The sequence below is a fragment of the Lepidochelys olivacea genome (genome assembly GCF_965140295.1).
Source record: "Lepidochelys olivacea isolate rLepOli2 genome assembly, chromosome: 15".
Lineage (NCBI taxonomy): Eukaryota > Metazoa > Chordata > Testudines > Cheloniidae > Lepidochelys > Lepidochelys olivacea.
The window spans coordinates 15,189,871-15,216,311 of NC_140425.1; the positions used below are offsets into that span (position 1 = coordinate 15,189,871).

At 39.5% G+C, this 26,441-nt stretch overlaps 1 protein-coding gene across 5 annotated transcripts in view; it reads right to left on the reverse strand.

Annotated features, from left to right (window-relative positions):
• The window catches only part of CABIN1 (calcineurin binding protein 1), a 205,606-nt gene that overhangs the window by 20,935 nt on the left and 158,230 nt on the right, over nt 1-26,441 (reverse strand). For all 5 annotated transcript variants that reach the window (XM_084648966.1, XM_084648968.1, XM_084648964.1 and 2 more), the window contains 5 exons: nt 20,228-20,391; nt 18,090-18,186; nt 15,953-16,597; nt 15,044-15,118; nt 953-1,238 (listed from right to left, as the gene is read on the reverse strand). In XM_084648966.1, coding sequence (XP_084505092.1) covers nt 953-1,238; nt 15,044-15,118; nt 15,953-16,597; nt 18,090-18,186; nt 20,228-20,391 — 1,267 coding nt within the window. The remainder of the gene's footprint in view (nt 1-952; nt 1,239-15,043; nt 15,119-15,952; nt 16,598-18,089; nt 18,187-20,227; nt 20,392-26,441) is intronic.

The window sequence follows — 26,441 nt, forward strand, 5'->3', positions numbered from 1 at the left end:
CACACTCCCTTTGCCTACTGGCCACGCTGTGGCTGGCCTGTGACCAAAAATGCAAGGGTGATAAGACTCATTAAATTCTCTGATCTTGGTTGTCTGTCTAGGACCAACTATATAAAATGGCCCCAAATAAGTCATGTTCTCATGCCAACCAGGGACTCTAAACTGTATGTATTTTGCATCTTTGACCTTCTTATCTGCACCCTGTGTCCTCATCTAACTACATTAGGGCTACAAATATTGTAATTCTAACATTCCAGTCCTCTCAGCCACTGTTTATTCTGCCTCATACAACTATCATTCTGTAGTTACCATGGCTCATTGTAACTAAGTCAACCCTCCATTTTCCAGAGCAGAAATATTTATATCAATAGCATATCTGATGAATATATCTTATAAAATAGTTTCTCTGTGGCATAAAGATGATGCTACCCTACAAAAAAGTTATTAGTACACTACTGTACAAGTTTGGGATTTCTACACACACATACACACAAACACGTGGCAGTGATACCCATATAATAAGTTACATTAATCATGCCCCTTTGACTACTTCACATACACATTGCCGACTAATCCATCTCCACTGGTATTATGTCTAACTTTTCAAACTTCTAAGCAATTTTAAACCACCACTATTTCTTTAAGTCAACTATTGAAAAAATAAATATCTATTTTATACCACAGCAGAGTTAGAAACCCTCCTTTTCAATAAGCTATAGCACTTTTATATTTTACATGTACACTGAGGACAACTCTTCGATCGGTTCCAGTAATATATATGTCCCTTTCAGAACCAGAGACAAATCTCAGTTTGTGTGGCCTCTTGTGTTCTTTTGCATATGGTCTAGCGATTAAAAAATGTAACTTGTGGCAGAATTCTGACTTACTTACTATGTGCCCTTGGGCAAGTCAACTAGAGACTGTCAAGACATTTTGTTAGGTGCAGACTTACCATGCGCAATGTAAGACATGCTGGGAGCAGTCTCTGCACTCTGGCGTTGGTGTGGCTCGATGTCCTTGTGTGGTGTGTGCGGTGGGGGCACTGAAGAAGATGCGGAGGAAGAGGAAGAGGAGGAAGAGGATGCTGGCTTGGGTTTGGAATGAAGGTCGTTCAGTTTTAGGAGGTTTTCAGAAGTCACAGTGTCTGGATTTACTGGTGTAGGAGGCAGTGTTGCTGGAAAGAAGCTCTCTTTATTGTCCTTTATATGCTTTGGGGTTGTTGGCGTTTCCCCTATGGACTACATTAAAAAAAGGAAAGATGGTGAGAAAATATGGCCTACTGAGCTCATATGTGTAACCTTATTGAATGGAAACTGCAAGTATTGTGGTCACTTGCATAATGCAAAAAAATAGCATCTCTCTTGTGCACATATATACTAACCATAATAATAAAATCTTTCCCCCAGGTGAGTATTTATCTTCCATACTTTACAGTTCATTTATCAAAGCACCACCTGGAGTACTTATTCATATTCACAGTTATAGTGCTCTAATTGAGCTGCTTTGTATAGAAAGCTCCTTAAGCATAATATACTCAGCGGAACTTTATTATTAAACAGGATGAAATTCAGGAATGTTCCAAACTCCTATGAATAGAAAGAAGCTCTTTCAATTAGAAAGAATTGCTGGCAAACTCTGGGTTTAATCTAGCAGATAGTTAGTGCTTTGGGAAGAATTGAGCTTCAAAACCCCAAATTATTAAAAGAAAATACTGTATGTAAGGCTATGAAAGAGAACAAAAGAAACGAGGAGATAAGAGAGTATTTATATTTGTAAAATAATAAAAATGTGCTTATTCTAAGTGATTATCAATTGTGGCAGCGAGTGAATAATGCTTGAAATGACTGATCTGGAAGCACTCTTGCCTTTGGACCTTAATACGGAGGATAAAATATCAATACTAACAGCTGGGCTCTCGTCCCAAGGGCACAACTAAGAATCTGAAGCATTGCTACTAGTTACGTAACCAAGAGGTGGAAGTGTGATTTAAATTCACCAAGGAAGGGAAAGACAGCTCAAATAAAATAAAACCCCTCCCACATTCCATACCAATAGATATTCTGGTCTTTAATGCTACAGACTACCTTTGTGTTCTTAATAATCTTCATTAATTCAGATTAAGTGGTAATGAACTGGCTAGACAGACTCCAAGCTGCTCACCTGTCAGTCTCATAGGCCCTAAACCACTAAAGTAAAAGGAGATTTATGCCCAGTTCACGCAGTAGGGCCTGTGCCTTTGGAGCAAGAAGTTCTATCTTTGCTACCAATGTTCTAAGGGACCATGGTGTCCTAGGTGTCTACAGATTTGCTACAATGGTGTGAGAAGCAGGGGTTGAACTCCACTGACAGAATCTGGAGTGAATTTGTACCAGAATATCTGTAATATTTAATACATTTAAAATTCAATACTGGAGAGCGCTCTTGGACCTATTTATACTTCGTGTAGTATAACTTCTAAAGTCACTTCTGTGTTATTAGTGCGTATATTTAATCAGTCGCAGTATTTAATGGATATGGTTAAAATCTCACTGCCAATTAATTTTAAAAAAGCTGTTTTTACGTCATAATTGCCATACTGGATCAGATAAGATCTATTGTGCCTCTAGCAATGTCCAGTTTCTGATGGTTTAGAGGATGTAAAAACTCATAACGCACCTAATTTATGAGATTCTGTACACAGAAGACAAATTTCCTGCATACATAATGTCCTAAATTCTGAAACTAGTATAGACAACTGAAGATGCTATTGACAGTCAAAGTTATCCAAATATTAAAAAATCCAGGCACACTATTAGTAATAAAAAAACCCTTACATTTATATAGGTAGTGAGCACAGAGAGAGGAATGAGAATGGAGGAGTGACAAAAAAAGAGGACAGTTAAGGACTAAATTAGTAAATGGATTGTAGGAGACACGCAGCTTATATGACTGGTGGGAAAAGGAGTGCATGAATAGAAAGGTCAGAGAGAAGGAAAAGGTAAGATTTGGGGACATACAAGAGGTAAAGGAGAAAACAGATGGTGAGGCAAGAAGAAACAGAAAGAGAAAGGTACATGAAAGAGGAGTCACTGTCAGATTCCCATATAACACTTAATTGGAGCTTGAAGGAAACCACTGTGAAAGCTGAATATAGTAAGGTTTTTAATTGCAGATGAATGGGTGTGTAGGGCGGGGACAGAGCTTTGACTGACATAATCCATGCATGTATAAAAGGCCAAATTCATACCTACTAAATCTGAAGTCAACAGGAATATATTTGGCCCAGTGTTTTTCAAGTTGTTCGTTCATGTAAAATTTCAAGGTCTGTCTAATACTTTTCCTTGGCAGCCTAAGACTGCCAGGGTTGCATTCTAAGGAGGATGTTGGCATCCAATGGTGGCATAAACAAAAACATATTTCATGTGTACGTGGCCAGCACTGTGCAACATATGTTTCACTTAAATATTGCAGCCACTGTCCTGACTGAAGCTGACAGAGTGCTTGGGCATGAACAAAACCAAGATTCCAATTGTTAGTGTATAATGGAAACTATGGGTGTGCGAGTTGGAAAGGATTTAGGTATTCCATCCAACGATTGGTTACTTTACAGGGCAATAGTTTTTTGTAATAAATCTGAACTTTAGTAGATATGTGCACATGGGCAGTGAGTATTAAAGGCTGGGGAGGGCAGAGCCCCCCCAAACAGCCCTGCATGGCTCTGCCCCCAGGCCCACTCCTGCTTCCCGGCACTGTGCTGCAGGGGGCTCTTCCCCCGTGTCCAGGGCCCCAGGCTGGGGCTAATGGGGGCCATCCTGGGGCTAAGGACTCCACCTGGCGCTCTGGGGCACTGGAAGCTGTCCTGAGCTCCAGGGTTGGGGCAGGAAGGGCGCTGCCTGGAGCTCCGCGGCTGGGTGGGGGCCGTGCTGCCTGCCTGGTGCTCTGGGAGGGGGCACGCCGCCTTCCTGGCACTCGGGAGGTCTGGGGCTGGGGGCCCACTCTGGCCTTCAGCGGGCGAGGAGGGGCCTCAGGCAGAAAGGGCAGGCCAGGCTAGGTGCTACCCTCCCTGAGGTTCACCCATTGCTCATTAACGTGCATGTGTGCAAAGTAGGGGTAATAATGCATCAGCACATGGCATTATCCTGTACTGGTACTAATCTGATAGCTCCATTAGTTTCAATGTGATTTAAGGTTTTACTTGAAAGAATTTTCTCATCTTAATGGCTGTTAAGAAAACTTTCCAAATGTAAACTGGTGAAGGGCTGTCTTAGTGATTCTCGAGATAGAGAAAATCAGATCCCCTTCTCCAATGAAACAAACAGAGATGTTAGCAGGTGAACATAACCTTGATAACTTTCTTTGATGGTGAAAGTGGGGGTAAGGAGACTGTCTTAAAACAAAAAATCTCCCACAGTACACAGAAAAGAATCCTGGCCTTATCACTATATCCTTCCCCCACTGCAATTCCACTGTTGCCCTCTTGAGAGAGGCTGAAATTTATATGACATTTTATTGAAGTCAAGGAAGCTGGAATAGTATCAAAAATAACTGAGGAAGAATTATAATAGGTGTGAAGGATTACCTCTTTTGAAAATATTTAGTTTTTAGTGTGAAGACAAGAGTTGTGACACTTCTATATCAGCCACTGATGCCAACTTACATGCAAAGCAGGTGTGCATGATCCCACTAGCAGTAATACCTGTCAAGGTCTATGGGGCCACATGTATTTTAATGTCATGCAGGTGATTGCCTAGCAGCAAAAACACAGGACTATTACACTTTGCGTGAGAAACAGACCCGGAAGATACATAGTAGAGAAACTGACTTAAGTGCATCAGAACTAATGCATACCTATCTATTCTATCTATGATCATACTGCTGATCATAACCAGGCACGGTAAAGACAAGACACTGAGAAGGGCACCAGAAGGAGGACCAGTTTTCTACAGCACATTTTTTTTTAAATCAGGAGGGGGTATGATGTTCTGCGTGGATGAATGCATTCCATGTCTTTCTGGGGCTTGATTATTTCCTCCCCTCCCCATTCATCTTCAGTAGAAAACTGAGAATTAGTGTCAAGCTTCTACCCATGTTGTAGAACTGATCAATGACATTGTTTTTAATTGTTCACTTTATTAATATAACTTCATAAGCAAAGTTTTATGAATGAAATAACATTCATTCATAAAACTGGTTACCCCAATAACTGGCTAACTGAGTTTCACTTTCAATCCAATTGCTGCTTAAATTGCTGAAACTTACATTGTTTCAACATTGTAACTTCTGCTCACTTTTTGTCATTCATATACTTGTCTATATTGTAACTCAAACTCCATTTTAACTTGTCCCAAACTCCATTTTAAAATGCTCACTACATTTTGTAAAAGCTTGCTGCAACCTTCATTTTTGCAAACCCTGCTGTGACCTTATTAGTTTAGTTTAGATGTGTGAATGAGGTATGTATGGATGATGGAATCAACCTCCAGCCCCAGCCTGTCCTGATGAAATAAAGCGTAAACACCAACGGCTGAAGATGCAGACAACAGCCCTGACAAAGCAAGAAGAGTCCACCCTAAAAAGAAAAGAACAAAAATACAATTGAAGAAACATCAAAGCCAGGTCCTAGGCTGAAAGTCATGTCTGCAACTGACGGGTGATCAATCACACCGAACCCAGACACAGCGTGACACAGCAAGACCTATAAACTCTGGATTCAAACTAAAGCCTATAAAAAAGTATGGATGAGATGGAAGACTTTGGAGGGTAACATTCTGCTGCCAACATGCAAGGGCATTCGTGCATGCCCAAGAGAGACCCAGCCCTTCCTTGTGCCCAGCTTTCCTGGCCAGTTAGCCGCCACAAGCTACGAACCCAAGCCATGAACTCAAGCTACATTCAGGACTGGTAACTATACAGCAGCTGCAGAACATATATATATATATATATTATATATATATATATAATGTGTGTGCACACGTACATAGGTATTAGATATTAGTTATTGGTCATAAATCAAATCGTGTTATTATAATAAATGTGACATCTTGTCTTGTCCCCTGAAACGACCCTGTGTAGTTTTGTCTGCATAACAATGTTTGATGTGGCTTCTATGAGGAGAATGTTCTACTGTACTTTGTTGTGGTACATAGAGTCAAAGCTCTGACTATTCTCTCCCAATCCATGGCAGGATGTAAACTTTCCCATTCTCACTGCCTTTAAAATTAATGTAAATGTGTTTTACAACGTGAAGAGGCTTCATGCTTTTTTCCATGATAAAGGTAGCAAGTTTCAGAGGGAACTGGTGTCTATGAGGAACTGGTACAGAAGGAGGAAAACTATCTTTCCTCTCATTCCCCCTCCGATCATTTTGGTGGAAAACCTCTAGTTTCCCCACTAGGGGCTAGGATTTCCTGTAGGTCCTCACCTGTTAAAGAGAAGAGTATGCAGGAACTCTGCTTTCGCCTCATCTCTACCACAGCATATAGACAGAACCAGCAAAGCCTGAGGCTTTTATGCTGTACTGGTCACATGACTGGTGATCAAATGATGTATAATAGAAAGAAGTATATCTGCTTTGGTCATATCCTATGTTCTTTGTGTTTTTATACATATATCAAAAGAGCTTTAAAGCAAAGGTGCCCTTTGGTATGGGATCAGGCTGAAACCTAACTGAATAAATAAAGGTATATGGCTGTGCAGATGGTGAGATCTCTTTTTGGGCTATATGTAGCTAGGTGTCTAAGACTCTTTCTATGCTTCTATAGCCATCAACAGATTACTCTTTTCTTTCTTTTCTATACTTTCTTTGGACTCTAGAGGCGTTAACCCCCTCCTCTTCAGAAAAAATCCTTAGGCCTCATGGGAACTGGAGGATCTATGGAGAAACCCTTCTTATACAGGAAGAAAATATAAAGGCACAGAAGAGGCAGAAAAGCAGTTACTGACCTAGCCTTAAAGGGAAGAAAGCAGTAGAGATAGAGGAATAACCTTCTCCTGGAGTATAAGCTCAGTAAAAAATTCCTTGCAGTTTTTCTGTAGGGCACTTCAGTGTTGAGACAACAAGTGATAAAAAGTGATATTTGACACAAGACTTCTGTCTAAGCTTTTTCCAATGTACCTTTAGAACTAGCAGTGATGCCCATAATATGGTACTGTACTCCATATCTTGAAGAACCATATATCAACTTCAACATGGCCCCCCAACTTGGGTTTAGTGTGTGGGTGCTGGTGGCCTGGGATATACAGAAGGTCAGACTAGATGATCTAGTTGTCCTTTGTGGCCTGAAACTCTATAACTAACATTTTGTAAAGGGCAAATTATAACATACACACAGTCATCTGAATTGTATTCCAGCCGAACCAACTCCTTCATGTAATGCATGCATTCAAAGATGTGGTCTCCCATTCTGAGTAGGCGGCCTACTACATATTCCAACGACGCTCTGATATGCAAACAGAATTATCAGATCAAGAGAGGTAAAATGGTAAGGTGAAAAATATTAATAAATTAAAAAGGAAAAAAGTGTTTTTTTTCTTTCCTTCTTGTTCATTTAAACAATTGTTTTCAGCTGCAGGCTGAGAGAGGAGAGCTGTTAATTACGCTGAGAGAACACCTCCAGTATAAAGTGAGAGGGGGATGCCATGGTAACTGGTGAATGCAACAGTGAACAAAATGGTCACTCTTTGGTAGGAGTGAGATCTAAAAAACTTGTCTTTTTGTCCCCCTTTTCCCACCTTCTTCTTTCCCTTTTTCTTGTTGTCTCTCTGCTGCATTAAATAAAATCTATAGACAACTCAGGAAAAACACTTTCAGCTCCATAAGCAGTCTCTGACGTCTTGATGTGCAGAAAGAAAAGAAAATGAGGAGATGAAAATTAGCAGCAAGTGGGCAGAACAAAGGAGGGGGGGGAACCATATGAGGCAGAACAAGAGATGCTTATTTTCTAATTATTTAATGTTTCACTTATTTCTCCCCATCCCCGGGAAAGGGCTTTTAACAGTTTCTTTTACAGATCAACAACGTAAAAATGTGGGAATATGAAAAGAAAATCTGGACATCCAAACCAGATCAAACAATATCCTCTCATCAGTTTTCTCCCTGAAGAAAAAAATGTTTACAAACCTACCATTTCAGTTCACATTCTGCTTTGCCCCTGCACGACAATTTCTTCTGTTCCAAGCAAAACTTAAAAAGCCACTTTGAATATAAACTCTAACATGACGATTTACCAATTGTAAATCCATTGATAGTACAATTTGAGTGACTGATTTGATTTTGAGACTGGCTCAAGGAGAAAGCTTGCAAAGCTCTTGTTAACAGATAATAGGTTATATATTGCAGAGGCATGATTTTTGCCACCACCACATGGAATCCATCCAAAAACATTATTTTAACTGGTCATCATAGACCATAAAATCTGTGCTACCTGTGGTCATAAAAGGAAAAAACCAAGATATTGGCTTGTTAAAAACTGATAAAAACAGAAAAATCACAAACCTTGTAAGTCTATTTTCCCATCCAAACCCTCCAGTAACATAGCCCTCTCTCCTTGGGCTCCTGCTGTTTTACACAATAGCACCATTTGTTTACAGGAGGTGAATATTTGCTGGTTTGAGATAAAGCAGGATTCACTCTATTGGAACCAGACAGATGTCCCTTAGAGTAAATATTCTAGTGCCTGCATATTAATTCATGGCTTTGTACTAGCAATAATATGTTATCTCCATGCTACTCAAGATCATATCCCCAGCAGAAGAGAGTCAAACAGACTACAGGGTTGAGTAATCTCTAAAATTCAGATTTCCACCTTCCCAAAAGGGAGTTCCTAGAAGGCTTTGAAGAAAGGCATATGTTAAATTAGAAAGTAAAGTTTTATTAGAAATGACTTATTAGGAGAACCAGTTTTGTTCCAGTGTACTCGGATATCAAATCTGCTCTAATAGTTGTTTTCAAGACTAAATTTGTTGTTCTCTGTCATAAATATAAAGGGAAGGGTAAACCCCTTTGAAATCCCTCCTGGCCAGGGGAAAGCTCCTCTCACCTGTAAAGGGTTAAGAAGCTAAAGGTAACCTCGCTGGCACCTGACCAAAATGACCAATGAGGAGACAAGATACTTTCAAAAGCTGGGAGGAGGGAGAGAAACAAAGGGTCTGTGTGTCTGTCTATATGCGGGTTTCTGCCGGGGATAGACCAGGAATGGAGTCTTAGAACTTTTAGTAAGTAATCTAGCTAGGTATGTGTTAGATTATGATTTCTTTAAAATGGCTGAGAAAAGAATTGTGCTGAATAGAATAACTATTTCTGTCTGTGTATCTTTTTTGTAACTTAAGGTTTTGCCTAGAGGGGTTCTCTATGTTTTTGAATCTAATTACCCTGTAAGATATCTACCATCCTGATTTTACACGGGGGATTTCTTTATTTCTATTTACTTCTATTTTTATTAAAAGTCTTCTTGTAAGAAACTGAATGCTTTTTCATTGTTCTCAGATCCAAAGGTTTGGGTCTGTGGTCACCTATGCAAATTGGTGAGGCTTTTTATCCAACATTTCCCAGGAAAGGGGGGGTGCAAGTGTTGGGAGGATTGTTCATTGTTCTTAAGATCCAAGGGTCTGGGTCTGTAGTCACCTAGGCAAATTGGTGAGGCTTTTTACCAAACCTTGTCCAGGAAGTGGGGTGCAAGGTTTTGGGAAGTATTTTGGGGGGAAAGACGCGTCCAAACAGCTCTTCCCCAGTAACCAGTATTAGTTTGGTGGTGGTAGCGGCCAATCCAAGGACGACGGGTGGAATATTTTGTACCTTGGGGAAGTTTTGACCTAAGCTGGTAAAGATAAGCTTAGGAGGTTTTTCATGCAGGTCCCCACATCTGTACCCTAGAGTTCAGAGTGGGGGAGGAACCTTGACATTCTCCCATCTCAAACTTTAGCTACATGACTGAATAATGAATGACCTCGCTAGAGGATCTGGTGGCAAAGTAATCACATTCCCAGAATCTTAGCATCCTAAAACTAATATAACTCAGGTTTCAGAGTAACAGCCGTGTTAGTCTGTATTTGCAAAAAGAAAAGGAGTACTTGTAGCACCTTAGAGACTAACCAATTTATTTGAGCATTAGCTTTCGTGAGCTACAGCTCACTTCATCGGATGCATACTGTGGAAACTGCAGAAGACATTATATACACAGAGACCATGAAACAATACCTCCTCCCACCCCACTCTCCTGCTGGTAATAGCTTATCTAAAGTGATCACTCTCCTTATATAACTCAGTTAGTCATGCTAATCTTCTCAAAACTCTACTTAGCGGCAAGTTATTTCCAGTATGGAACAATAGCAGGATGGATAAAAATCAACTGTTTTTGAAAGAAAAATAAAAAAATGTTTTATTTACATCAGATTTTTTAAATTTTGTCATTTAAATTATAAGTTTCTCTTTTTAAAATTAAACCTGTTTTACAAAACATATTATAATCTTTTAAAACATTTAAATAAAAATAAATATGCTGAATCCGTGAGCCTCTATAAAACTTTGAGTTAAAGGCTGCTTTTCTATATAAAGAAAGAATTAAGGAAAAAACATCTAACTTTTGAGGTCAAGCTTAATAAATATAGCATAACAGGACAGTCTAATTTAAGAGATTGTCTCATTTCAAGAGCTAGGCAAAACTAGCAACAAACTCCAGTCACTTTCACTTAGGTATATTTGAATATTTTCCCAGGCTGATCTGAAATAATCAGTTAAATTCACTGACTACAATTAGTCCCTCAGTTTAATAAATCATTTAGCTGTAAATGTGAAACATGTTTTGATAAGAGAAGTTTATGTATTCAAAACATTTAAGGTTGTTTTGTTTAATAAAGATAAATTTGATATGCCATTTTATGTGATTAATTAAATTCCAGTTACCATCCCAATGAGGCTTCACACAAATCACAAACAAGAAGCTTGTAAATAAGCAATATATCATTCACCATTTTCTAACACACTAAAAATGTACAGTTAATAAGAATCTGAAAATACTGACCTATATAATTTCTTATATTCTGGTATTATATATATAGTATATATTCTTATATTCTGACCTATATAATTTCTTATATTTGGTTTGTAGACACCAAAAAGATGTATCACATCTAGTGTAAATGCCCTGTTTAGTTGTAAATCAACATATTTTAATGGTTATAACAACCGAGTGTGCACCTTTCTTTAGAAAATAACTGAAGTACAAATGGAAAAGTTGATTAAAATTTACGATTTAAATCAAGGCTTTCCACTTGGTGATTTAAATCATGATTTAAATCAATGTACTCTGAACAAAAGCATGGTTTGTTTTAAGAAATTCACTACTCAGCATATTAGTTTTACAATCCAGGTCACAAATCAGTGTGATGACTATAAAATTATTTGTTTTAAAGGAAAAATAAAGACATGATTTGCCTTCTGATCCCAGATTTCTTTATAAAGAAACAAGTTAAAGAGTAGATTATATGGGAAGAGAAAAAGTCCCCACTGTATTGCCACTTGCACTATTTGTAGTCATTTGTGTAGTTTTAACAGGAAAATGTTACTGGCTACCTGATGGGGTCAATATGGAGAACAAGATCTTCCACTAAAAATCAAATCAAGAGAGACTCTTGCACCTCTTTCTACCTCCTTCCTTCAAGAAATCAAATTAGTTCTCAAGAGCTTGTCAAATTGGTTCTTATATGAAGCTGCATTGCAAAATACACCATTAACAACTTGGATATAGAACATAAAATGTAGCATCCTTGTAACTATATGAGAAGTGTAACATTTAGCCCACTGGACTATTTGCTCCTACTTCTCTTGTCTGCTTATATTTCTAGGAGAAGGAAAGAGTTCATTTGTGAATATAACAAAATTGTTTTAATAAATGCTAATAATGCCAATAATGAAAATCCACTACTATCACTTCTAAGATTATATACTTTTAGGGAGTATTGTGTATCAGCAGAATGGGAAGAATTCTTACAGCATAAAAGATTAAACCAGTATCTTCACCAAAACTCCCATACTGAAAAAAAAAATTAAGCTGGTCTAGGTGAAGACAAATGGTCTAAGCCCTTAAACCAATTGTACTCGGAGGCACTGTTTGACATGCTAACTTTACAAGTGCACCTGCACAATAAAAGGTGTATTTCTAATACAACTATCAAGCAGAAGAGGGCAAACTTCTATCAAGACAAGAAAAGGGATTTTAATTAATGAGTGCTGCTGTAATCCTAATGCTTCAGGTCTTCATTTTTCTAATTTAGGTTATGGCACTTTACATCTAAGGAATGATTAATTAAAAAAAATTGAATAGAAGCCAAGGTTTAAAGATCCTCAAGTGGTGTGACTGTAGAAGTGCAGTATGCTCAGTTGTCTTCTAGTGTCTGACCTCTCTTTTTTACAGATTAACACTAATTCTAGAAGCGAATTTCTGGTTATCTTGCCTAGGGCTAAGAAGAAATTACTTAAGTTATAAGAAAAGTCCCATCTCAAGGACAGCAAAACATTTATTTTGAGGAATCAGAATTAGTGAGAGCCCTAAATGAATGACACAGAAGCCCTCCTGCCTTCATGTTAGCCATTCATTCATCAAAAAGACCTTTATCCCCATTCCTATTGTGACAGCTTTGTGGCCTTCTTGAGAGAGAGTGCAGTTTGATGTTATTCTGGCTGTAATGCAAAGATCAAACAGTAACCCCACGTATCATCACAGAACTGTTGATCGAATTGTAGTCGTTGCTCTACATGAATTTCATAGATTTCTAAAAAGCCTTTGACACAGTGGATAGAACTGTTTACTGGAAATTGCTGCGTCACTATGGAATCTCCCAGAAATCTGTGATTATTCTTCAAAAGCTTTTATGAAAATAGAACATGCAAAGAATTACATAGCAGCAAACTGACTAAGCCATTCAAGGTAACTACCAGCATCAGACAAGTACATCTTATGTCACAGATGACTTTCCTACTAGTAACAGACTCGGTCATGAGAAAAACCACAAACAGCCCAGGGGTTTGCAACGGACTTTCACACAGAAACTAGAAGACCTTGACTTTGCAGATAACATCAGCTTGCTGTTCCATACCCACAAAGATATGCAAGCTAAAACAAACCATCTCCAGACATATGTTACTCGGGCTGAAAATCAACACTAAGAAAACTAAAACCTTGAGAATCAACCCCAATAACACTTTCTGGGATTAGGGGAGGTAATACCTTTTACTGGACCAACTTCTGTTGGTGAGAGAGCAAGCTTTTGAGATACACAGAGCTCTTTCTCAGGTCTGGGAAAGGTACTTAGAGTGCCACAGCTAAATACAAGATCAAACAGATAGTTTAGCAAAAATAGTTAGCATATATGCTAAGGGACCATTCTGGGATTGACATACAAGAGGTCTGACACTTCACATACCTTGGCAGCATCATAAGCAAAACTGGTGGAATAGATGAAAGAAATTAACAACTAGGGGTCTCAAAGTTATTTAGAACAGGGGAATTTGTCTTTATAGCTTGTGACATACAAGCACGCACATAAAATTGGCCATAAAGGTAAGGAGACTAAGTAGATGAACCCACAATGGAAGTCTCTGGGTCAAAATCAGCAACTTTAACAGGTGGTCTAAGTAGACTGCAAAACAGGTGATGCAACTTGTACTGATTAGGTATTCAGTAGATGTGAAAATGAGTGCAGCTTACCGATCTAGGAGATGTGTGTGGATTGTAGCAAGAAAAGCAACTAAATGGGAAGGTGTAGGAGAAAGCAGCCCTCCAGCTTACCTTTCATCCTCTTCTTAGTTCTTTTCCTGCTCCAGACTCCTTGGTGCGTAAAGTTATACTCATTTTGCCCCCCCCCATTAAGTACCAAACTAATACAAAATACTCAACTTTACCACTTTCATCCATTTTTTAGAGTTCTTATGAATGATGAATATATTATATTTAAGTCATGGCTGAATTTTGCTCAGTATGTATGCACAGTTCTACATTTTTGGTGCAGAAAATCTCAGCCAGCAGCACTTTTTGTATCTAGTTTTACAATTTTAAAATACCTCCACCACTTGATATCATACTAAAGCAATAAAAAGTTTCTAACTTGGACTCTAAATATTTCAAACAAATTTGGTTTTATTGTAAATACATTTTTGAGGGCTGTCAATCTACAATATAGCTAGATTTTTATATTTTGAAAGAACATATAAGGCAGCTGAGTAATGGCTATTGAGTAAACGCACTGGGATTTTTCCAAGATGTATTTTACTTTCTCTAGTTGGACTTTGAGTCACTGTTTCTGCTCTTAATCCATGTGTGCTGATGCGAGGAACCATAAAATCCTGTGGTTTTGTCAACTCTATGGTTTGCCAGCAATATGAATCACCATAGGACACACCTACTGACCCGTTTGCTATTTCTTCCTGGCTTTAGGTCTCTCTCCAAGGGCAGGTAAATAACCATCTCCCTTCAGGTTCCACAGCTGTTGCTTGGAGTAGAAACCCAGAAACCACAGAGATGCTGGGTGACCATGAAAAACGAGACCTTTACATGTAGCAATACGTTCGGATCTGTTGCTGCTGGTCCAAAGGTTGCGAAGATTTAGACAGAGGAGTCATTGTAAAGGTATGGAAATCACTCTGATTTCCACTGTTAGCTACCTACATCTCTCATCTTAGATCAGCTTAACTCAATTGTGCAACAGATTACAGGTAATCATAATCCTGCAACAGCCTTTGTAATGACTGATATCATAAAAACTGATGAGGGGAAAGAGTATAAAGGGTTAGATAAATACATTTCAGCCAATGGACAACGAAAAAGAAAATGTGACAAGGGTTAAGAAACAAATAAGAATTGAATTATCCTTAGCAACAAACACTTGATTAAACATTCAAAATGTGAAGCCTCCTCCCCCGATCTCCAATTATACCTGTTCCTCAAAAACAATGCTAAGAGGAAGTAGATGTTTCTTATGCGGCTTACAGACACTTGTCTGCTAAACTATCAGACCATAAAATAACAGTGTTGATGATGGTAAAGGGAAGAAAGAACGGTATAGTGCTTACCTGTTTCTGTGTTGAGGCTCCCATATGTACCTGACAGAACTTGACTGCCTGTTCCAGGGCCACTTCCTCATCCACCTGAATAAAGAAGGACACTTGATGAAGCCAGTATGATTTAGTAACTGGCAGGAAATCTATCACTGATTTCAGTGGAGCAGAAGCAGTCCTTTGAGTTCCAACACAGTGTGGGTATGACTTTGCTTCTTGCAAACAATGCCCTTGTTCTGGCAAGAGGCTCTGTAGCAAAGTGCCCCCTTGCCCAGAGGCAGTTTGGTGGGATGGTACGAGGCCATCTGAAATATGTGGCGCCTTTTATATTTTGTTGGATATGGTGTTCACTGTTGCTCTCTGGTTTAAGCTGACTGATTAAACTGTCACCAGTGCAATAGGCAGATTCAGACTCTATGCTAACAAAACCATTGCAAAATTTTAAGCAGGGAAGTGCTGAAGGCCCACTCTCCCTATTACCCAACTGCATCTACTATCAGTGAACCTTACTGACCAAGGAAGCAAAAAAAAAATAAAAAAAAGTTCCCCTTGCACCCTCTCTGGCAAGATCATAAATCAGAAATGTTTGTTAAAAAGCAGTTGTTTTAATATACTTTACCTTATAGATAGGACATGATGCAACTCCAAAAAATTAAGAGCTCCGAAGTAAGGATGCATTAGGGATTTATGTTCCTAACATAGACGACATATTTTGATTAATATTCACTCCCTGCCACCTGATTCATAAAATGGCAATGGTAAAAGAGAGACAAGGTGGGTGAGGTAATATCTTTTATTGGACCAATTTCTACTGATGAGAGAGACAAGCTTTTGAGAGAGACACAGAGCTCTTCTTCAGGTAACACAGGAAGCTGTTTGCCCAAAATCTACAGAGAAAGTAGAACTGATAGTAAAATCACTTGCCTGTTTAATCAGCATGTATGTTTCTGACATGATCTTCTCAATCCTGCCCAGGTCATAGGCCATGACCTTCTGACCTTGTTGCCACACCCGGTAGGCATCCAGTAACAGAGTTTTCCCAGACTCTGCATCATCTATTAACTTCCTCTTTCTGTTTGCTCTCTGGACAGCTTCCTCCACAGGTGCTGCCTGAACTGTTCCTTTAGCTGCCTGCTGTTGTTGCTGTTTTGAGCTGATACTTAACTCCTCCAGGGAGAGTTCTGCAGTCCTGCTTTCAGGGGTTTTGTCCTTTGAGTTCCTGCCAGACTGAACACGATCTGGCTCAGTATGTTTAAAGGAAGAATCAATTTTTTCAGGGTCTTTGGAATATCCATCAAAATCCATGGGCTCAACTGAGCCAGGCCTGCGGCCCTCTTTCATCTCCTTGTCATTCTTATCCTCTTGTTCCAATGTGTCCATAGCATTGAGGGTTTGTCTCTGGGTCACTTCTTTTACTCCATTCTCAGTACCACATACTGCTCCATCAGAGAAGCCTGGCTTTTTGGGAAGAACCTCCTTCCCTTCTTCAGCACTAGCTTTGTTGGAGACGTCTGTTGTCATCTTTCCTACTGCAAGGCTACAAGATTTGGGACCTTGATCTTCTGATACCTTAAAAAAAGAGCATCCTTTTTAATTAACACTGAATCAGAAGCAGCTTAGTGTTTGAAAAGCTAACTACAGGTAACACGAAGGCTGACAATAAGGACCATTGTTGTGTTACGGTCTTTGGTGCTAAAGAGAATGAGTTTATTTAGTATTCATTCTTGCTTAGTCCTTTAAAAAAAAATCGGTTAAAATTAACTCAAGTCACTAGCTTTAAGACTGGTTATAATATTCTGAGGAAAAGATCACAGTTGAACCAATAGCACAAACTGGATCAAAATTGCTATGGCAGGTTTATTTTAACCTTACATTTCCTTTTGTGGCTTCAGTCTATGCCATATATTTGATTAGGTAAAATCAGGGTCTAGAATAGCTAGAAATTTCCCCCATCGTACTGCAACCACAACATTTCTTTTGGCACCTAAACACGAACATCAATTTCATAATCTTCATTTTGGTTTCTAAGACATAACCTTCTCTTATGGTTAGAAGCTTGAAAAGTATCATGGACTCTGATCTAACATTTGAATGTCGTAGCTTTGCTGTAGTGAAATCTGCCTTTGGAATGTCACCAGAGGACACCTTCCCCTCTTTCAGGCCACAGCTGGTCTAACCTGCTATTGCTGGCATTCTTACTACACCCAGATGGAAGAACTGCAGTACATGCAAAGGGCCAACTCCTTCAAACTTGTTTTCAGTAAGTTTATGAGCTTGTACTCTTCTTAACCAAAGAAATCCTTAGGCCAGAGCTCTTCCCTTGATTTGTTTGCCTAATATGCTTCCAAGTTCCAGGACTTATCTACACAGCAAATTACTGCATGACAAGCCAGGATGTGAATCTACAGCACACTAGCTTGCTGCACAGTAACATCACTGTGGACACTGCTACATTGCAACCGGAATGCAGCTTGGAGCGCTCTACTCTAGGATTTTCATTGCACTGTGTCAGTGTCCACATGGGATATTACCACCGAAAAGCTGATGTGCTGTAGATTGGCACCCTGGCTTGCCACATAGAACTTGCCATGCAGACAAGCCCTGATATTGATTTAACTTGCAAACAATATGGAATGTTGGATGCTCACTGATTCAGCCGCTTAGCTCTTTTTCAGAGAGACATGAGACATATGGCTATTCTTTTATTCGTTTCACAACATGACTGGAATCTGAATGATACCAACATAACATGCATGTGGCTCTGAAGAAAAAGTATTAAAGAAACAAATCCAGACCTACAGAGTCTAGGTTTATTCTGCTAGCAGAGCCTCAGGTCATGTTAACGAAAGATCCTGGGCCAGATTCTGCTCACTAGCATTGTTTTCACACTAATGGAATTACGTGGGGGTAAGAGCAGTTATTTCCGACTTCCACAAGTTTAAGGAAAAGCAGAATTAAACCCACTCTTCATGAATGTCTCTGGTTTTCAGCACTGAGCAATAGGCCACAACTGTACTGCACCACTGAAATTTTCTGGGCAGTTGCACAGATGCTTTCTTACCTCTGTCAGCTCGTTGAGTGTGTCCTCCAATACTTTCACTGTGAGAACAAAGGCTCTTTGTGCAAGAACTTGGCGATCTGCATCCCGTAAGTACTTTCTATGCCACAATGAGAAGATGAGAAAGCAAATTAAGCATCAAAAAGTTCTAGGGTTTTAAAAACAAGAATAAATGTAAACTTTCTAAAAAAGATAAAACCCGTTTAGAACAGATGTTGCAGGAAAAAAAGCCAGCAAAAATTTACACTTCTACACTAAATTGCTTCAAACTTCCCCCATACCCCTCCCAAGTTTGAGAGGCACTTTGTGGAGAGGGGTATTTGTACTGGCAAGACGCTGATACTATTATCTATAGGTGTGAAAAATGTGGGAAAATGGTGTACAAATTTTCCCATACAACTCTTTCAATATCCCTCAAATTCTGGCCTACAACAACTCTGTTAGTCAAAATCTGGACTTCCCCTGAGCAGAGGATGTCAATTATGCTGAATTGTGAGGTGGTTTTTGGAACATGGATAAGTGTCCATTTGAGGCTAAAGGGAGGATCAGTAGATTATTTTGACTTGTGTTCCAAGTTGCCTTTGAATCCAGATTTCTAGAGTTAAAAAGCTAGTGAATTAACGCATATAATTCCTATTGATTATTTACATTAAATCCTAATTATTTACATTAAGTGCCACAAAAGCCTCACTGAGTTGCAATTCATAATTGTGTATTTCACTTTAAAAGAAACAGTTTTTAGAGAAAGTGTTCTCAGCAACCAGCTTCACCCATCCACGGTAATGAAAAACAGCATTTCAGCCTCAAAGTTGACTATTTCTAACCAGAACTGGCTACAAATGCAGAAACTACATTTAGTCAGAAATGCACCAACTGTAATGTGTATTTTTATAGTATTTACCTAATCAAACCTTTTTCTGTTTTGTTTTTTCAAATGAATGATTACTGAATAGATGACAATTTTCTGATTTATTACAACTGACAGTTTATTTGAATTAAGTTAAAGTCATAAAGAAAAACCCTCTTTAGTAAAACAAAAAATATCAAATGTAATTGGTACATGCTATATATACCCCAATATTTTCAGTTACAGACGCCTCACATGGCTATAGCTTGCTCTGGTTGGCACAAGCGGACCATATTTTAGATAAGTTGAGAATACTCTAAACTTCAGTTTAGAACTGTAAATGATTATGCTGTATTTTGAAAACAGCATGGACTGGCCTGGTATAAATTTAAAGCTTTCTGTCCTCCAGTACTTTTGATATGCTAAAAATTAACATATTTTTGGCTGCAACTTTGCTGAACATGTGATCACATATACATGAATGTACTGCACCATATGCAAACTCACAGAGTCTCACACAGTGAGCTGTGTAATGCTTCCAGCCACTACAGCCTGTTGCCATCCACCTTAATTTCATTTTCTTAAAAACTTCATCCTGTACATATTTCCTTCTCAGTAACCAACTGGAATTTTACTGTGTTTTTAATTTACCCTGCAATATTTAGATTCTGGCCTTTCTACCTATATATGCAGCTGACATTAAAATGACACTCGTTCAAATAAAATTAATGTAATTAAAATTAGATCACTCCTGTAATTAGATCAACTCCTATATGGTGGCAGTTGCCATCAGCCAGTTAGAGGCTAGTCAGTCACTCAGGAATTGCAGGGACACAGGAGTGCCTGAGCCTCAACTCCTGAACATGCCTCCTGTGTCAGAGGTGAGGAAAGGGGCGGTATATGCTACTATGGTGCCTCTATGACACCTATGATTCTCCTCATATAAGAGGAATCCTCAGGTCAGGTAAGCCAGCTCACTGGCTGCTTTGTGCTGGAGGAGTGTAAAGCAGCTCTAGTAGGGATAAGAATCTGACCCCTAGAGTCATAGGCCTCAGTACCATTTTTAAGCATAGTCAAAATTCCTCAGAACCATATTAATTCACTCTCTTGAAATATGTTCTTCCTTCAACAGAAATATAATTTATGGTGTTATAGATCAGGGTTTTGTTTTTATTTTTTAAAGCAGTTAAGTATTTTCCCAAAGAGACAGAAAAATGGGGGGATGGGGGGAGGGGGGAATATTCAAAATGGAAAGAAAAGGTTTGTTAAATGAAGACTAAACTTATGGCCTCACTTTCCCTGATCAGGTGTCCTCTGCAGCATGGAGGAGACTTTCAGCAGGGTGTTGTAATCCTTGAGCTGAGACAGCACATTCAGCAGCAAGACAATGGAGCGGTTCATATGAGATGCAAAGCTGCCCGGGCGGTCGATTTCATCCACGGGGATTCGCCAGATTCCCTGCAAAGAAATGAAGAGAAGCAGCCTCTAAAGATGGATCCATGGTAAAAGACAGAATAGAAAACTAAAAATATGGACCAGGTTCCTCTGTGTTCTCTGGATACTGTTTCAGTATGAGACGGGGTACAATGAATGAACTAATGCAATGGTTCTTTAAATAAGGAAATTTGGATAAGGAACAGAGTCTTACAGAAGCCACAGTACGCACCTTAGATATATTTGCCAACGAATTCCTGAAAAAGGCAAGAGAAGGTTAATTATTATGAGGGGTTTTTCTGAACCTCACTAAGTTCAAAGGTTTTAGTGTTTTGGTGTTACAGAAACCAAATCCCATTATCAAACAAGACAAGTTAGCCTATCCTTGAATGCATGAATAAAATTTTCCTGATCTAATTCAGATACTCGCAACTGTCAGCCAGCTATTGTAGGAGTGTATCTTCAAATAGATTGTTAGCATAAAGGCGTCACCTGTTTGGAGGTTGCCAAGCATTAGCCATGGAGCAACCAACCTTTGGTCTGGTACAAATAATGGGATTCCTTACAGTTCAATTTCCCCACTGGCAAATTTTAAACACACTTGTGCTCACATCCTGAACACTAACTAAATCTTGGGAGCCAAAGGAATCTTTGGGAAGACACTGGCGACAATTGGACAGTTATAATTAAATTATGACTAGTCAGCATGGATTTTGCAATGCTTAACAAATCTGAGGGGACTTTTCCCCCAATATTAATAAAATATGTTTAAGATGGATGTTAACCAGATTTTAAAAATTATGTTCAAATAATATCCATACATCAGTAGTGGTGGCAGAGATCACTGACTGTCTGGACTGGGGCCATCTGAATAACAAATACTACTGTTGCTATACCAATACCAACTCTCCCACTATTTCCCTTGTTCAATGACAGAAATTCTCCAGGGGTACATCTGCAGAATGGAATCCTCATGCCATTTAATAAGGTTGTAGGAAGAATCTCATTGATTTGAGAATACCTGCTAAAGAGTGAACCCTGCTTTCCAAACTTGTCCAGAGAGCAAGATGTACAAATATTGAATCTTTCATTCTTGTTTAAAGGTCTTGTTTTGCTAATTTTAGCTGTACTCTAAATGTGAGCAAAGTTCTTTAGAATTTATTACAAGGCAGAAGTGAAGAACACATGAAGAGCTGAACATCAAAACCAGCTATGTAAAAAGCCTGTCCACGGTAGGTCTGCCTCCTACTCCTTTTTGGTGAATTTGCAGTGCCACCCCATATAATTTATTTAGACATTTGTAAACCTCTTATATTTTTCCCCCTATTTGGGGGCCAACTTTCCATGTTTTCAAAAGAGAAGCACTGACCCAAGCTATGCATAACGCACAGAGGTTGTTCTGCAGACTTTTCCTTCTGTTTCTTGACTTTAGCAAAGCTTTTGACACGGTCTCCCACAGTATTCTTGTCAGCAAGTTAAGGAAGTATGGGCTGGATGAATGCACTATAAGGTGGGTAGAAAGCTGGCTAGATTGTCGGGCTCAACGGGTAGTGATCACTGGCTCCATGTCTAGTTGGCAGCCGGTATCAAGTGGAGTGCCCCAAGGGTCGGTCCTGGGCCCGGTTTTGTTCAATATCTTCATAAATGATCTGGAGGATGGTGTGGATTGCACTCTCAGCAAATTTGTGGATGATACTAAACTGGGAGGAGTGGTAGATACGCTGGAGGGGAGGGATAGGATACAGAAGGACCTAGACAAATTGGAGGATTGGGCCAAAAGAAATCTGATGAGGTTCAATAAGGATAAGTGCAGGGTCCTGCACTTAGGATGGAAGAATACAATGCACCGCTACAGACTAGGGACCGAATGGCTAGGCAGCAGTTCTGCGGAAAAGGACCTAGGGGTGACAGTGGACGAGAAGCTGGATATGAGTCAGCAGTGTGCCCTTGTTGCCAAGAAGGCCAATGGCATTTTGGGATGTATAAGTAGGGGCATAGCGAGCAGATCGAGGGACGTGATCGTTCCCCTCTATTCGACATTGGTGAGGCCTCATCTGGAGTACTGTGTCCAGTTTTGGGCCCCACACTTCAAGAAGGATGTGGATAAATTGGAGAGAGTCCAGCGAAGGGCAACAAAAATGATTAGGGGACTGGAACACATGAGTTATGAGGAGAGGCTGAGGGAGCTGGGATTGTTTAGCCTGCAGAAGAGAAGAATGAGGGGGGATTTGATAGCTGCTTTCAACTACCTGAAAGGGGGTTCCAAAGAGGATGGCTCTAGACTGTTCTCAATGGTAGCAGATGACAGAACGAGGAGTAATGGGCTCAAGTTGCAGTGGGGGAGGTTTAGATTGGATATTAGGAAAAACTTTTTCACTAAGAGGGTGGTGAAACACTGGAATGCATTACCTAGGGAGGTGGTAGAATCTCCTTCCTTAGAGGTTTTTAAGGTCAGGCTTGACAAAGCCCTGGCTGGGATGATTTAACTGGGAATTGGTCCTGCTTCGAGCAGGGGGTTGGACTAGATGACCTTCAGGGGTCCCTTCCAACCCTGATATTCTATGATTCTATGATTCTCTTGCTTTCCACAGTACTCTTTTTTCCAGCCATCCTTTTTTATATCAACACTTCCCCATTCTTCCTTCTGCTTCTTCCAACTTTATCAGCAAACTTAATCTCTTTATTACAGTTTATTTATTCTATATACACAGAATAGTAACTATAATTGTTCTGAAACTGACCTTTGTGGCACTACTGTCACTTCCCTCCACCCACAACTGTTACTTTTCACAAGCATCCTCTAGGTTTGATAGCACAGCTTTATCAAACAGTTCACTATCTAACACTTATTGACCTTGTAGATTAAAAGTGCAAAATTGCATTGAAAGCTTTCTGAATGCACAAAATAAGACGGTAGAGGGAAAGGTCTCTTGGTTGTAAATATTTTAAAAATATTAAAGTCCTGTGACTATGCTTCTTGGCTGCACCTGGATGCACCAATTCTAAAGAGGATACACAAAGAAGCAAAGTCATCAAACTGGTTCCCACCAAATCCTCAAAAGATTAGTTGACCTCAACGATGGCAACACACAAGTAGATAAAAACAGTCTTCCCAGCTGATGCAGCCCTACAAGTCAATTTATTGTTCATTTATAAATGAATCGTTCGAATGGAAAGCAGCTAACTATGTAATCTCCTGGTTTGTTCTGACAGAGTCCACAACTCTCTACCTCATCTTTCACTTGCATTATGTAGCTCGCTCAGAGCAAACTTTAGGACATGACACCAGAAATCAGCTGACAATGCTTTCCTCCAGCTTCTTCCCATCTGCCCAGTAAACATTTTAACTACTTTCCCACACACACTGAGTATCATCCGGAAAGTTAGAGGATGATCATTTTACAGGTCTCCAAGCATGCTTTGTTTGAAAACTAAAGTGTGCGGCAGGATTACCACTCAGTAAACTATCTTGCAACAGGTTATGATATCAAATCATCTAACCAAAATTACTATTGGGGAAATAACTTTCAGGCAGCATTTAGCCGCTTGTGGAGAAAGGCTCACCTCCACACACTTCAAGCCTCCAGAATGCTCAAGGTCAACTGAGCACAGTTTACAGTGTTACATTTCTACAGTTATGGTATTACCATATTTTGGTACTAAACAAGAAAAAAAAATTAATTATTCATGTACTTTGCGTAATCTTACCTACATACATACAGATGCTACTGTGCTGAAGAAAATAATCCAGGTGCCACTTACCTGTAAACTCATCTCCTTTCAATGTTCTACAATTACAGGATGAAGAAAGAGATTTAAAGGGAAGCTTCCTCATCAATTCTTGCACTGACTTTTCATAGTCTTGCAATGAACTATACAGCTTTATACAAGTGCACTTAATTAACCATGACTACTCCCCTATGCTATCTACTCATCTGGTCTTCAGACCCAATCGTAAAGCATAAAGGAATTTGCCGTTAAGAACCAACTACCTTGCTTGCTTTCCCTCAACTGTCCTTTTGCATTGTGACATGAAAAAACACCAGATGTTTAAATAGTCAACCTGAATCCTACCAGGGCCTCCAGCTGAACCTGAATCCTCCTCAATCTCCCAATCTGAGTTGAGTTAAAGATACATCCTCATCCAGAGTACTCCCAGAAGAATCCCACACATATACATAAAGAAGGATCTAGCCAAGCCTTCACTGGCTGTCATCTATCTCCAGGGAAAATATATTTCTCAATTCAGAACACAAGAACTGCAATAAAAAAAATCTGCTAATTTTAAAAGCCAATTTCTCAGCAGTCAAAGAATCTGGAACTCTTAACTAGAACAAAACACACCATATAGATACACTTGCTGGAGCTGCCATGGAACTAACTGGGGAACAGACAGGAAAAGTTTACTCAGTCTGACTGATGTATCATTATGTTTTCACATCATTTGAAAAGTAAATTTTTTAACCAAATATCCCCTTTAATGTACTCATACTTAACAGTGCAGACATTTTAGACCCAGCACAGACTGACAACATTTGGAGTCCTCTTCAGGGTTTCTATTACTTATAATCACTATCCAGGCCACTTGGCAGAGGTTCTCCCACCCAGTCAGTCACTGAATGGAATTTATGTTCAAAACACCACTCTGTTGCACAGCTTGTGTGTGCTGGCCACCATTCTTTCAGCCTTAAGGCTCTCCTCCCCTTCTGCTACAGCCAACCGAGCTGCTTATATGAAACCAAGAGAAGGAGCGAGAAGCTTTAAAAAGCTTCAAATGCCTCCAGGGCCCCAGAACTCCAAACCTCCATAAACTAATACTCTGCATCCTCCTAACGAATTTTACAATTCTGTTTTGCATTGTTAATAAAAATCTGCAGCTCAGTGAAAATCTGAGGACAACATAAAATAAACTGAAATTTACATCAAAATAAATACAACAAAGAATACTGTATTGATTGCATTATTCATTTGCACATTTATTTCAAGCTGCTGCAGAATTTCTATTTGCTGCAGAATTCAGCACGGAAGCAAGAGGGAGGACCTTGCTGCAGTCTTCAGTTCCAGCTTAATGCAGGGTACACGAAGGCTTCTAGACAGGATTTGGAAAGTATCCATTGTGCCCATCTCAGCCATTCTGAAAACAGATAGGCTGGGAGTGCTAACTGCTCCATGCTGCTTATCTGAGCATTTTTTGAAGGGAAGGGATTCCCTAGGGTTTAGGAATATCTCTTTGGGGAGAAAAAGCTGACAGTCCTCAACAAAATGAGGCTTCTGTGGCTTTCTACTGACACTATACAAAAGCACTCCAACAGATTAAGTATTTGAGTATTCTGGGCACAAGGCAACCTTCTCAGTATGCAAGTTACTGGATTAGCTATAGGATTTCTGTTCTTGGCAATAGCTCTTAAATGAAAGGAGTGGCCCTGGTCACACTCAAGATGTTCCTATCCAGTTGTGAAAAGCAATCCCCGGAACAATTACACTATAACTATAACAAAGTCAGGGCGCTTCAAATTTCATTAGGGTCGTCTCTCCTGCTTCCTCCCTGAACCTCTCAAGAGTGCAAATCACTCCAAAAGGGGGCAGAGATAGGGTCATGGCCCTTTCCCAGCACTGGCCCACAGAGGAGATCATACATATCAGGTAGGAGGGAAACATACTGGACTCCTGAGTCAAACAGGCTCTCTGACCACAGTTCTGGGAGATATTTTTCTTAAGTTATTTATGATACAAACTAAGACACAATAAAACTATTAACTAAACAAAGCAAACTGAGAGCCCAAACTCACCTAAAATGGAAGCAGCTAAAACAGATAATGACAAGCTGTTTGATGCTGGCATCAGAAATTGAAAATCTGTTCTGTTTCAGCATACGATTCCAGAGTATAGGAAAAGTAGAAAGGATGCTCTTTCTTCCCACATCTGTCCTTTTCTAGCAAGGGACAATATTCCTTCTGAATATCAACCCCTGGCCCTGCAGATTTTGTATGGGTGAGCAAGGAAACTTGTTCTTCACATTTCCATCTCTCATACCGTCTTAACTAACATCCTCTATCCAGAAGTTACTTCTAGTA